The sequence below is a fragment of the Sparassis crispa genome (assembly GCF_003851025.1).
Source record: "Sparassis crispa DNA, contig_000008F, whole genome shotgun sequence".
Taxonomy (NCBI): Eukaryota; Fungi; Basidiomycota; class Agaricomycetes; order Polyporales; family Sparassidaceae; genus Sparassis; species Sparassis crispa.
Genome location: NW_020939755.1, coordinates 640209 through 654128, shown reverse-complemented (window position 1 = coordinate 654128; position 13920 = coordinate 640209). Strand labels below are relative to the sequence as shown.

Genomic DNA, 13920 nt, shown 5'->3' with positions numbered 1-13920 from the left:
GTCGCTCCCTTCAAATCGCCCTATGTATAACTGGTAGTGTTGGAAAGTAGCGCCCAAATTTCTGGAGCTCCAGAAATTGGGGAGCGCCCAAGGGCAGACAAGCCGAGGGCATGATTACAAAGAAAGACAAAGAAGGAAATTTGCTTATATAAAGTGGAGCGTCTAGAACTGTATATATACAGAAATCTATTTTAGGACGCGTAATCACGCGCCCCGACGCATCTTGACCCGCCATCACTACCTTCCTATTTGGGAACTAAGGCGCGATTTCTAACAGGTTATGAGCCCCGGCTCTAGCCAATAAATACTTGGATAACAACAGCCCCTATTGTGGCTACAAAAATTGTTACCCCCTTACTAGTACGAGAACAAATAATGTCGACCAGCGCTGATAATACGAGCAATAGCAATGCTTACCGGATCCCGCTCCTGAAGGAAGACAATTGGCTCCCGTGGAAGCGCCGCGTCGAGGCCATCCTTAATGATAAGGGTCTCCAGGAGTATGTGACCGGAAAGACACCGAAGCCACAGCCGAGTAATGACCCAGCCAATAGGGCAGCGAGAGAGGCGGAGATTAGCGCCTGGGGAGAGAAGGACCTCAAGGCCCAGAACGTAATTGCGCTATCGCTGGGAGATTCCCAGATGGTGCACATCGCTGGAGCCGAGACGGCACGGGCCATGTGGGAGCAGCTTCGCACAGTCAAGGAACAGTGTGGACAGCATGGAATTCTCGCGCTGTGCCGGCGTTTTTACCGGATGCAAGCCAAGAAAGAAGATAATATCTCCAGTCACATTACACAGCTACGACAGATCCAGGAACAACTCCACCTAATGGGGAAGGTTGTTTCTGACGAAGATTTCCGGCTCATTCTGGCTACCTCATTACCGGAGAGCTGGGACTCTTTCCTCAGCTCTTACTTTGGCGCCGTGGGTGGCAATGTTGGCGCCGAAGGTGCTGACAACGTGCGCCCTCAGCTTACATCACAAGAATTGATTGCCATCATTCTTGATGAAAATAGGCGAAGGCACGAGCGTGGCGAGCGCGGTCAATCCTCGGACCAAGCCATGGTTGCCAAAGGAAAGAAGCGCCCCTTTGGGGAATACAAAAAATGTTCGATCTGCGGAAAGCCGGGACATCTTGGTAACGAGTGTCGGCACCGCGACAAGGTCAAATGTATGAATTGCGGAAAATTCGGGCATAAGGCCACGGATTGTTGGGCTAAAGGCGGCGGCAAAGCCGGACAGGGCTCGCCGATGAAACGGCAAAAGACGGAACGTGCTTACGAAGCGCGCGAGGTCGAATCGAAAGAGGATGAGGCAAAAATAGCCTACGATAATGATAGCGACACTGTATCTCTCGGATCTGATGGCGAAATCGCTTCTTTCTATGAGTGGTTTGCCGACTCCGGGACAACTTCGCACATTACAAATCGTCGTGAAGTCTTCGCGACCTATCAGGCGCTCGAAGATCACACGATCACGGGCATCGGACCGCAACCAACGCAGGCATTGGGCCGCGGTACGGTCGATGTCGAAAGTAAAGTAGGAGACCGGAAAGTGAAATTCCGTCTCCACAGTGTACTGTATGCGCCGACAGCACCCAATAGCCTCCTCTCCATCACGCGTTTGGACGATGCGGGAGGAAGAGTACTTATGGGTAATAGTCGTGCAATACTAATAGATAAAAATAAACACACTCTTGCTATAGGCAAGAAAAATGGACGACTATATTCATTGAAATTGCGTCCAATAGTTCCACAACCTGCGCGAACCTATACTGCTAAGGAATACGGCCCGCATACCTGGGAAGAGTGGCACAAGATCTATGGCCATATCGGGAAACCAGCGTTTACGCGATTATATCGCGAAGGGCTTGTTGATGGCCTAGAAATCTCGCCAAGCCCAGATGAAATTAATTGCGAGGCGTGTTACAACGCTCCCCACTTGTGGCGCGTCTTTTCTTTTTCTTTTCCTTGTTCCCTTTACGTTACCAGACCACGTGATCCAACACGTAACTCATTGGAGCGCAACCTCCGATTCTTTACCCAGATGCCCAGAACCCCTAGTCTAGGGTTACACCGGATCCAACTCCGGACCTTCTTCTTATCGCGCATGCAAGACATGCATGTACGCCTCATCTTTACCTCGTTCTGATACACGACTCGTTATCCCCATTAGTACTGATTATCTCTCACGACCTTACTCAGCTTTCTCATACATATTACTTCCTCGCTGTTACCTCACCCAGATATCGTTTCACCTTATCTAGCCAATGAACGATCTCGCATTACTGCGTAGTACTGCGGATACCTTTTGTATAAGTAAACGACCTTGTCGAGCTGGATCCCCATCTCGACCTGGTTACCATTAAACCAGCTTTTCACTTGCCTTTGACTGAGATCGACCGTCAGTAGCAGACAGCTACTACGAGTCATAAGAATGAACTCTGATCGACCTTCAGTGCGAGGACATCGCCAGAAGTGTCACTTGAACGGACTTGTGTCTTAGACTAAGACCTTGTCTCGTGACGACTCGACTAGACGCTCGTGTTTCGCTGCCGCGTAACATTAGGTCGAGATCTTATTACTCTCTGTGACTTCCTAGAGTCTAACAACGAACTACCGACCGGACCGAACCTTGAAGACTGAACGATACACCCGATTCGATTGCTAAAGCACCGTTTGAGATTACTCTGTAATCGAGGTAGCTGAAGGGATAGACTGATCACTCATCTTCGGAGAGGGGTCTGTCCGAGAGACCAATAGGCCGAGGAGGCTGAGGTAATCACTCGAGCAATCAGCAAATAGGTGTATCAGTTTGAAGACAGAAGACACTCTACGGGCTTGTTAGCCGACGACGAACGAACCCACTTAGTTAAGGACGGTGTGCAGTCTACGTGTAGACATAGGCCACACAGAAGAATTTATCCACGCTGGATTTTAACTACATCAACCTGACCGCTCTTCCAGAGCAGTACCGCGAGCACCTCCCATCCCAAGCGGAGTGGAGCACAGAACGAAACGCACATTTCATAGGAGGAAGGCCTGTATTCATCAGGCCAGACAATCACAACTTCGACTACTCCCCAGAGGAATTTGAAAGGACACTTCCCCATAATCTTGGTGGAATAGTGCTCCAGCACATCGCAGACAGCGGTATAACGACCTCCTATCCAGGAGAAAGACCAGACGCCCCTTGGAACCCCCCTGCCCAGAATCCTGTACCCCAACCGACTCTTGCACCAATCGTACCCGATTACATACCACCGATGGCTACAGTTACCATGGATGAAGGACGTCACCATGCTAGCCAGAAGGAACTTGGTTTTAGAAAACCCGAGATCTTCAACGGTTCGGACCGTTCGAAGCTTAGGGAATTTATAAACCAATGCAAGAACTACATGGCCGGAAATAGCCATGTCTACCAGGAGGACAATCAGAAGATCGCATTCGTGCTATCGCACATGCAAGGAGGAACAGCAGGATCATGGGCACAGAGCTTCATAGAAACGGAACTCACCAATGATGACTTCCTTTCTTATGGGAGTTGGAGAGACTTCATTGCAAGTGTGAACAAAGCATTTGGCGATGAAAATATTGAAGAAACCGCTCGTACCTTGCTGCGTAACATCAAGCAAGGAACTCGTACTGCGGACGACTACATTGCTGAATTCCGATCGCTTGAATCCAAGGCGAAACTAGAAGATGCCGGAAATATCGAGTATTTCAAGTGGGGACTTAACGACCCACTCCGACAAAGGATATATGGGATGGAAAGCATGCCCAAGACACTTGACAAGTGGTACGAATACGTCTCGCGGTTTGATAACCAATGGAGATCTGCTCAGATCTTCAAGCGAGGAGCCACTACGACGACGCGAGGAAAGGGCCGATCTGTCCATCGTCCCTACTACTCGGCTTCTGCAAAGGATCCAAACGCGATGGATGTTGATCGCGTCAATATCTCGCGCTTATCCCCAGATGAGCGACAGAAGAGAATGAAAGAAGGATTATGTTTCCTATGCGGAAAGAAGGGCCATATAGCCAACGACAGACAATTTCACCCCCAGTCTGGAAGTTTCACCCGTGCTAGAACGATACAGCCCGGGTTAGACACAGACACGATCACATGGATCAAGAAGATGCGAGAAGGCCTCGCACAGAAGAAGGAGACGTTGAAGGAAGAAACCAGAGAGGAACAGATCGCCTATGTGCGAAATGTCTTCAACGACATGACCGATGAAGAACGAACCCAATTGGGTTTTTGAGACGACGGCCACTAGTAATGCATGGACCGTCGCATCTTACCGTATCTCCCCTCGTTATTTGTAACACTAGCGGAAATTCAATCACTGTGAATATTTCGTTGGGAGAGAAGGAAGACGTTACAACAGAAGCCTTGATCGATTCCGGTGCAGCCGAGACGTTCATGAACATTCGTTTTGCGGAAGAAAACGATTTCATCAGATGGGAATTACCGAAACCGATTACAGTCATGAATGCAGATGGCACACCAAATCAAATGGGTACCATTACTCATTGCACCTGGAAGATGATGAAAATCGGAGGAAGGAAGACGCTTACTCGCTTCCTCTTGACCGGCATTGGCAAAGAAAACATACTTCTCGGCATGCCGTGGCTTAAACGCCTCAATCCGATGATCAACTGGGAAACCGGTGACTTTTGGTTTGGTAAAGAGGCCAAATGGCCACCGAAACCCACCGTCGAAGACGCACCAGATAAAGAAGTTTCGATTTTCAAGGAAGATGAACTCCCAGAGCTAATCACCACCGAAACTTCCCCTACCTCGTTTGGGCATTCAGAATCTATCAGAGAAATCATGACCGATAACACTGAGCGTGGCGAGTTACCCGCAGTGCGGAATGATACCGAACTAGATGACCTACCATCAGAATCCCCTATGGATCAGCTCGATGACGACGATCTAGTTATATCCTATATCGCAGGAGAGCCAGTCATTGGGATATTTGAACCCATCAGGAAGGAGTCACTTTTGACGAATGAAGAGACTGAAACCGCAGTCTTCACCATACGAAGAGGCCCTGCCATTGGAAGAATGACACACAGTACTCGATCCCCATTATTCTGTAATGCACAGAATACGGTCTTTTACAAACCATCCGGTAAATCACAAGAATTGGCACAACAGGCACACAAAGAAGCATCAGCTGTAGACAAACCCAAAACCGTCGAGGAGTTGGTCCCCAACTACCTCCATGATTTGAAGTCCGTCTTTGAAAAGAAAGCAGCTGAACGCTTTCCAGAAACCAGGCCTTGGGACCACGCCATTGACTTGAAACCCGATTTTATTCCACGCGACTGTAAAGTCTATCTGTTATCGCTCAAAGAACAAGGAGCGATGGATGACTTCCTGGAAGAAAATCTGCGAAAAGGATACATCCGACCGTCGAAATCTCCCATGGCTTCACCATTTTTCTTCGTAGGAAAGAAAGACGGAGCACTACGTCCTTGTCAGGATTACCGATACCTGAATGAAGGGACGGTGAAGAACGCCTATCCTCTTCCGCTCATCTCTGACCTTATGGATCAATTCAAAGGCGCATCGATCTTTACGAAAATGGATTTACGCTCCGGATATAACAATGTCAGAATCAAAGATGGTGACCAATGGAAGGGCGCATTTAAGACAAATCGCAGACTTTTTGAACCTATGGTCATGTTCTTTAGACTCTGCAACTCCCCGGCGACTTTCCAAATGATGATGAACGCACTCTTCAAGGACATGATCGATGAGGGATGGATAGTCATTTACATGGATGATATCCTCATCTTCTCAAACGATTTGGAAGAACATCACATTCGAACCCGACACGTACTCCAACGACTCGAAGACAACGACTTATTCCTTAAACCGGAAAAGTGTTTCTTTGATGTTAAAGAAGTCGAATTCCTAGGCATGATCATTCGAGAAAACTACATTGGCATGGACCCTATCAAACTTAAAGGAATTGCAGAATGGCCTGAACCAAGCACGGTAAAAGGTGTTCGCTCTTTCCTAGGGTTTGGAAACTTCTATCGGAAGTTTATTGCCAACTTCTCGGATATTGCCAAACCATTGACAAATCTTACGCGCACTGCCGCTGGATCTCCACCTTTTGAATGGACGACAGAATGTCAGACAGCTTTCGACACGTTAAAACAACGATTCAGTACCGCCCCAGTACTGTTACTGCCTGACAAGGCAAAACCCTTTATTGTTGAATCCGACGCTTCCAAGTTTGCTACGGGTGCAGTTTTACGCCAAGCCGACATCAATGGAGACCTCCATCCTTGTGCCTACATTTCACAGACACTCAACCCAGCTGAACGGAACTACGAAATCTACGACCGCGAACTCCTCGGAATCATTCGAGCCCTCGCTGAATGGCGCCATTATCTTGAAGGCTCTCCCCATCCCGTCGAAGTTCGCAGTGATCACAAGAACCTCACGTACTTCCGTACAGCTCAGAAGTTAAACCGCCGACAAGCACGATGGAGTCTCAAATTATCACAATTTGATCTTCACCTCGTTCATGTCCCCGGCACTCAGATGATCCAATCTGATGCACTATCTCGTCGTAACGGACTCGATGACAGTGAAAGTGACAATGAAGATTGCGTTCTTTTACCCAATGCACTGTTTGTGCGATCCATTTCCCCGACATTATTTGACGAAATCAGGAATCACGCAGCAAAAGACCTCATTGTTCACGAAGCCCTCGAAGCGATTGCGCACAAAGGGCCATTCCCCATGAAATCATCGCTTTCTGACTGGGAAGTTCGCGATGGTGTCATCCTCTACAAGGGAAAGATCTACGTTCCACCATCTGAAACTCTTCGTCGTGACCTCGTTCGACTACATCACGACTCCCCTGCCATGGGTCACCCTGGAAAGTTCAACACTCTTGAACTGTTACGTCGTGAATTCTGGTGGCCCGGCATGTATACATTTGTCTACAATTATGTTGAAGGCTGTGCCGCCTGTCAACAAATGAAACCGAACACTCATCCAACGCGTATTCCTTTGGAACCAATTCCCGCCGACCCACACGCATTACCATTTTCCTGTTGCACCACCGATTTTATTACCGACCTTCCCATTTCCAATGGTTTTGATTCAATTATGGTCGTAGTAGACCATGACCTTACGAAGGGGGTGATTCTTACGCCCTGCCTCAAAACGATCACAGCCGAAGGAACAGCCAAGATTTTTCATAACAAAGTATACTCGCGATTTGGATTACCCGACCGAATCATCTCGGATAGAGGACCTCAATACGCATCCAAGGTCTTCCAAGAGTTAAATCGACTACTCCAGATCAGATCATCAATGAGCACAGCTTATCACCCTCAGACGGACGGAGAAACAGAGCGAGTCAACCAGGAGCTGGAAATCTATCTTCGACTCTATTGCGGAAACAACCCTGAAACATGGGCCGACCGCCTGCCAGACCTCGAGTTTTGTCATAACACAAGGGAACACTCAGCACGGAAGATGAGCCCATTCCGCATCATGATGGGATACGAACCACGTGGACTCCCTTCCGTATTTCCGACCACGAACATTCCATCGGTTGAATCCAGGCTTGACATGTTGCAGAAGATAAGACTAGAAGCACTAGCCATGCACGAGTTAGCCCGACAACAGATGGCGGACCGAGTCAGACAAGGATCGCCGAAGTTTACACTAGGACAGAAGGTCTGGCTAGACTCGAGGAACCTGAAGGTCAATTATGCCTCGCGCAAGATAGCACCAAAGCGTGAGGGGCCATTCGAAATTGTCGAAGTCATTGGACCGGCCAACTATCGTCTCAAACTCCCGAAGACCTGGCGAGTTCATTCCGTATTCCACGCCGCCCTTCTATCTCCTTATCGCGAAAACGACATACATGGTCCGAATTACATGAACCCACCACCTGATGTCGTTGATAACGAGGAAGAGTACGAAGTCGAAGCCATCCTGAATCACAAGACGTACCGAGGTCATCTGAGGTACTTAGTCAAGTGGAAGGGATATTCTTCAGCAGAAAACTCGTGGGAACCTACCCACAATTTACAGAATGCCAAACGAATCCTCGATGCATATAAAAGGACCAGGGGAATCCAGTAGAGGAGAAGAAACCCGGAATGACTACCACGACGGTTTTCCTCATCATCTTCCTAATCGTCCTCCACTGCACAACCCTCGCCTTTCTTTGGATCATCCACCGAATCCTTATCAGACGACTTGTCGAACACACACTCTTCACGCGAGACAGCCCGCACGCTAACGGCTGGGGTGATCAGAACGATGCCTGGAACTGATCAGGCAGCTCTTATCTCTGTGGGAATACTCTTTATCGTCCAATGGATTTTCATCTATTTGATTATTACCCGGATCCACGACATTCTATTTCACATCACAGATAACCGCGACCCCCTTAACGACCGAAAGGTATAAAAGGGGGAGAAAACGACATATCATCAATGCCCACTTCCGCTATAGACGACCTTGTTCACAATATACTCGCTGAAGTCGCCTCCACAATTATGAGCATACCCGCATCGCCTACGCTTGTCAATGGAGTACCCTCTCGAGCACAGACACCCTTTATCCGCACCTCATCGCCCTCACCTTCTATCGAACTCAGTCACGCATCGGACGAACAAGAATTTGCCACACGTCTGGTCTCGGCTATCCGTGTTCCTGTCGACTTCACAGATATCCTCGTCGCCTTACGAAATCGCCCGCAAGATCGACAAGCGGTGGTTTCCATGCAACGAGCATTAGAAATGGTCGAGTGGATGCAGACGGCCAGACAAGAGCTCATCGCAGCAGAAGAAAGGACGAGTAGAGCCCGGACCAGAGTCGACCAAGTCTGGTCATTGATGCGCAGTACGGTCACTCGTACAGCACAGGAGATTTGGAGGGAGCATGGGGACGAAGACATCGGACACATCCTCGGATACACCACTAATGGAATACCCGCATCCACTCCTCGCTCGTCGCCAGAACCAATTCCCGTTCGACCTCGCCCTCCTCGTTCGCACGTACCCAGTGGACGATCTCCGTTATCCCAACCATCTTTCTCGACTGCATCCACTTCTTCGCGTCGCAGTCATCCCTACAGGAATGGACGTATCCCCGAACAAGGATCACGAACCAGCCGGCGGACATGCTACAGATGTGGAGGAGATCATTATGTCCGCGACTGCCCTCGACGACGATGAAGATCACAATATTTCTTGTGGGACAAGAAACGTTAGACGGGAGCTGATGTTACAACGCTCCCCACTTGTGGCGCGTCTTTTCTTTTTCTTTTCCTTGTTCCCTTTACGTTACCAGACCACGTGATCCAACACGTAACTCATTGGAGCGCAACCTCCGATTCTTTACCCAGATGCCCAGAACCCCTAGTCTAGGGTTACACCGGATCCAACTCCGGACCTTCTTCTTATCGCGCATGCAAGACATGCATGTACGCCTCATCTTTACCTCGTTCTGATACACGACTCGTTATCCCCATTAGTACTGATTATCTCTCACGACCTTACTCAGCTTTCTCATACATATTACTTCCTCGCTGTTACCTCGCCCAGATATCGTTTCACCTTATCTAGCCAATGAACGATCTCGCATTACTGCGTAGTACTGCGGATACCTTTTGTATAAGTAAACGACCTTGTCGAGCTGGATCCCCATCTCGACCTGGTTACCATTAAACCAGCTTTTCACTTGCCTTTGACTGAGATCGACCGTCAGTAGCAGACAGCTACTACGAGTCATAAGAACGAACTCTGATCGACCTTCAGTGCGAGGACATCGCCAGAAGTGTCACTTGAACGGACTTGTGTCTTAGACTAAGACCTTGTCTCGTGACGACTCGACTAGACGCTCGTGTTTCGCTGCCGCGTAACAAGGCGTGCATCCAAGCAAAGGCAACGCGGAAGCCATTTCCCAAAGAGACGGACGAATGCAGCAAGGTACCCGGAGAATTAACACACACGGATGTGTGGGGACCTGCGCAGACAGCCGCTCTACAAGGGTGGAAATATTTTATTACATTTACCGATGATTACAGTCGTCGAAGTACAGTACTATTTATGAGGCATAAAGATGAAGTAACTGAAAAGGTAAAGAATTATATTACCTATATCGAGCGCAAGTTTGGAAATAAACCCTTGCGACTCAGGCTCGACAACGGTCGAGAATATATGAACACCGAATTAATTAACTGGTGTCAAATGAAAGGGATCGAGATGGGTCCGACTGCGCCGTACTCACCATCCCAGAACGGAGTCTCTGAGAGATTGAATCGCACACTGCTTGGACTAGCGCGCGCGATGATCTATGCGAGAGATCTACCTCGTTATCTTTGGGCTGAAGCGATTGCTCACGCAGTCTATATTAAAAATAGATCGCCTACTCAGGCGTTAAATGGGGCAACTCCCGAAGAAAAATGGAATGGGACGAAACCAAATATCTCGTACCTACAAGAATTCGGTTCCCCCGTATGGGTCCTCACGGAGGACGCAACACTATCAAAGCTAGCGCCCCGTGCCAACAAGTATATTTTTGTTGGATACATGGACGGACCCAAAGCCATCAAATATTATGATGCACATACGCGCCAGATTAAAATCTCGCGTAATTTCCAATTTTCTTCGAATTCCCCGGACCATTTGCCCGGCAACGCGCCTCACGTGCCACAAGAGCAAATAGGATCCGACGTACCTATCCTCACAGCACAGCGTGAGGGGGAGCAAAATATATTTCCGGGCACTTTACCTAGCAATGCGTCAGACGTGCCGCATGCGGAAAGAAGACCCGAAGTCCCAAACCTCACAACGACTGCAGACGTGCGGCGCGAGGGGGAGTTAGGAACTTCCGCGCCACAGTCACCTGCCAAAAATCCGCGAAAGCGCAGACAGGATGATGATCCTGATCAACGCAAGGAAAGCGGGACGGACGCACCAAGCCAGCCCAGACGAACCAGAAGAAAGACAGTTCGGCATGATTACCGTCTAATGCACGACCCAGAGGCAGACGAAGATCTGGATAATGATCCAGATAAATCAAATGCCGAATTAGTCTATATTGCGATGAGCGCCCACGGAAATGCGGATGCGGATGAGCCAAAGACGCTCAGTGATGCCAAGAGATCACTCGAGTGGCCCAAATGGGAACAGGCAGTCCAGACGGAACTCAATCAACTACAGGGTATGGAGACTTGGGAGTTAGTGGAACCTCCCGAAGATCGAAAACCCGTAGGAAATAAATGGGTTCTAGTTAAGAAAACAAACAAAGAGGGTGAAATAATCAAATACAAAGCCCGCCTGGTTGCGAAGGGATATTCTCAAATCCCAGGCATGGACTATACCGAGACGTTCGCGCCCGTAGTCCGCCTCGAAACCATTCGAGCTATCCTCGGGCTAGCCGCAATCTTAGATTGGGAGATCGGACAGATGGACGTGAAAGGCGCCTATCTCAATGGAACTCTCAAAGAAGAAGTGTATATGCGGCAACCCGAAGGATACAGCGATGGAACATACCGCGTATGTAAATTAAAGAAAACCCTCTATGGGCTAAAGCAGTCTGGCCAAGAATGGAATATCGTGCTGAACCGCAAGTTACTAGACGCGGGATTCAAGCGCCTATTCTCGGATCCATGTGCGTACATTCGGATCAAAGGTGATAAGATAGAAATCGTCACCGTTTGGGTAGACGACCTATTAATATTCACCAATGATTGCGCACTGATGGACCAATTGAAGAGGGAACTCCGAAATATGTTCGAAGTTACCGACCTTGGCGAACCCCGAAAAATTGTGGGGATAGAAATTGAGAGAGACCGTTCAAAGCGGACAATCAAAATCTCTCAGACAAAATATATTGAGTCTATCCTACACAAGAATGGGCTTACGAACGCCAACACGGTCGGGATGCCTCTTGATCCAAATACAGTGCTTGAAAAAGAAGAACCCGAAACTGATGACGAATGCGACCGAGACAACGGATATGCATCGCTCGTCGGATCACTGATGTACGCGGCAATTGCCACGAGACCAGACATTGCTCACGCCGTGCAACGGCTTAGCTCATTTACTGCCAATCCCGGAATGGCTCATTGGACTGCTGCTAAACGCGTCCTCCGCTATCTATCCGGAACGCGAGAACTTGGAATAATCTACGGGCCAATTGCAGATGTCAAGCCCGAAGATCAATCCATATTTGTGGGCTACTCAGATGCAGACTATGCGAACGATATCCGAGATCGCAAATCAATCTCGGAATATTTATTTAAATTAGGAAATGGCACGATCACGTGGAGCTCAAAGAAGCAAACCACGGTCGCGTCATCCACCACGGAAGCCGAATACATGGCATCCGCAGAAGCGGCAAAAGAAGCCGTGTGGCTCCGAACACTATTCAAAGAAATAGGTTTCGAGCAACAAGATCCTACAATTTTATTCGAGGATAATACAGCGGCGATCTCAATCGCACGTGATCCCCAATTCCACGCGAAATCAAAACATTTTGATGTAAAGCATCATTATGTGCGCGAAAAATTGAGGGATAAATATATTGATATCCACTACTGTCCCACGGAGGACATGATAGCGGATATCCTAACAAAATCACTCCCTAAGCCGAGGCACGAGAAGCTCACAAAGAAGCTCGGAATGCCCATCGGCTTGAGGGGGAGTGTTGGAAAGTAGCACCCAAATTTCTGGAGCTCCAGAAATTGGGGAGCGCCCAAGGGCAGACAAGCCGAGGGCATGATTACAAAGAAAGACAAAGAAGGAAATTTGCTTATATAAAGTGGAGTGTCTAGAACTGTATATATACAGAAATCTATTTTAGGACGCGTAATCACGCGCCCCGACGCATCTTGACCCGCCATCACTACCTTCCTATTTGGGAACTAAGGCGCGATTTCTAACAGGTAGCACCAGGGATTTACTGATGATTGGCTCGTTAATCATCGACTTCAATAAGAAAGCAGCCTCAATGCATGACGATCTCCCTGTCCACGTCTTCAAGGGTACATAAGCACACTGGCAAGGTGGAAGATAAGCAACAAATTCCCCGCTGCACATAAATATCACGAGGTAAAGTTTGATTTAGGTCTATCAGGGAATTGTGCATGTTGTCATTGCAATACAGTGGATGACTTTCCGTAAGGAAATTAAGGATTTAGAGCATACTCTAAATTCCCAGAATGCTAGAAAATATATTAATTTTGATGCATTCCCATGCCCGCCGTCCAATGAGCAGCCCACGGCAAAGGCTAACCTTCCAAATACGACTGCGGCCTTCGCCGGGACCTGGCGCTTCTCCACACTCAATAAGCGCCGGGGACATGCCTTTGGTGCCCATCGCCGATGGCATGTCGAGCGTGCAACCTCCAGGGGAAGTGTACAATTCTTCACCTGGAATTGTTTGCTGGAGTTCCACAAAGACAAATCCTGCAGCCTTGAGAGTTTTTGTGAAGGGAGGAAGAAGTTGTCACATCCCTTCTTCGAGGTTTTAGCTCAGGGGGTCCCCTCCACGTTGTTAACCACGCAAATTTAGGATTGATGGCATGCCATAACAGGAAATCTGATCGCCGAGGTCGTCTTTGACGCCCACAGTGTGGTCACACCCTCACGACACCAATTCTTGGTGAACACTGTGTCTCCCCCCATCCTACATGATTTGTATATCATTCGGATGCTTGAAATGAGCAGTTACAGGTTGTCCAAACCAATTTTGAAGGAGGGACTTCCTCGACATGCAAATCCCAGATCTTGCAAAAATGAACTAACCTATATTGGGAATGCCTTCCAAAATTAAGGAAATCGCTAAATCCTTACGGAAAGTCATCCAGTGATTGGACACCGTTTGAGCCACGGACTCGATGTGAGCCGCAGATTCTGC

The 13920-nt window shown here is 48.5% G+C and overlaps 1 protein-coding gene across 1 annotated transcript; it reads left to right on the top strand.

The window, feature by feature from the left end:
- Positions 1-375: 375 nt before the first annotated feature.
- Positions 376-12719, top strand: SCP_0902140 (hypothetical protein; the record flags this gene model as incomplete). Its single annotated transcript, XM_027761447.1, has 4 exons — positions 376-1657; positions 2970-4259; positions 4418-8012; positions 10418-12719. The coding sequence occupies 4 exons, from the start codon at positions 376-378 to the stop codon at positions 12717-12719; spliced, it is 8469 nt and encodes a 2822-aa protein (XP_027617248.1).
- Between the last annotated feature and the right edge of the window lie 1201 nt (positions 12720-13920).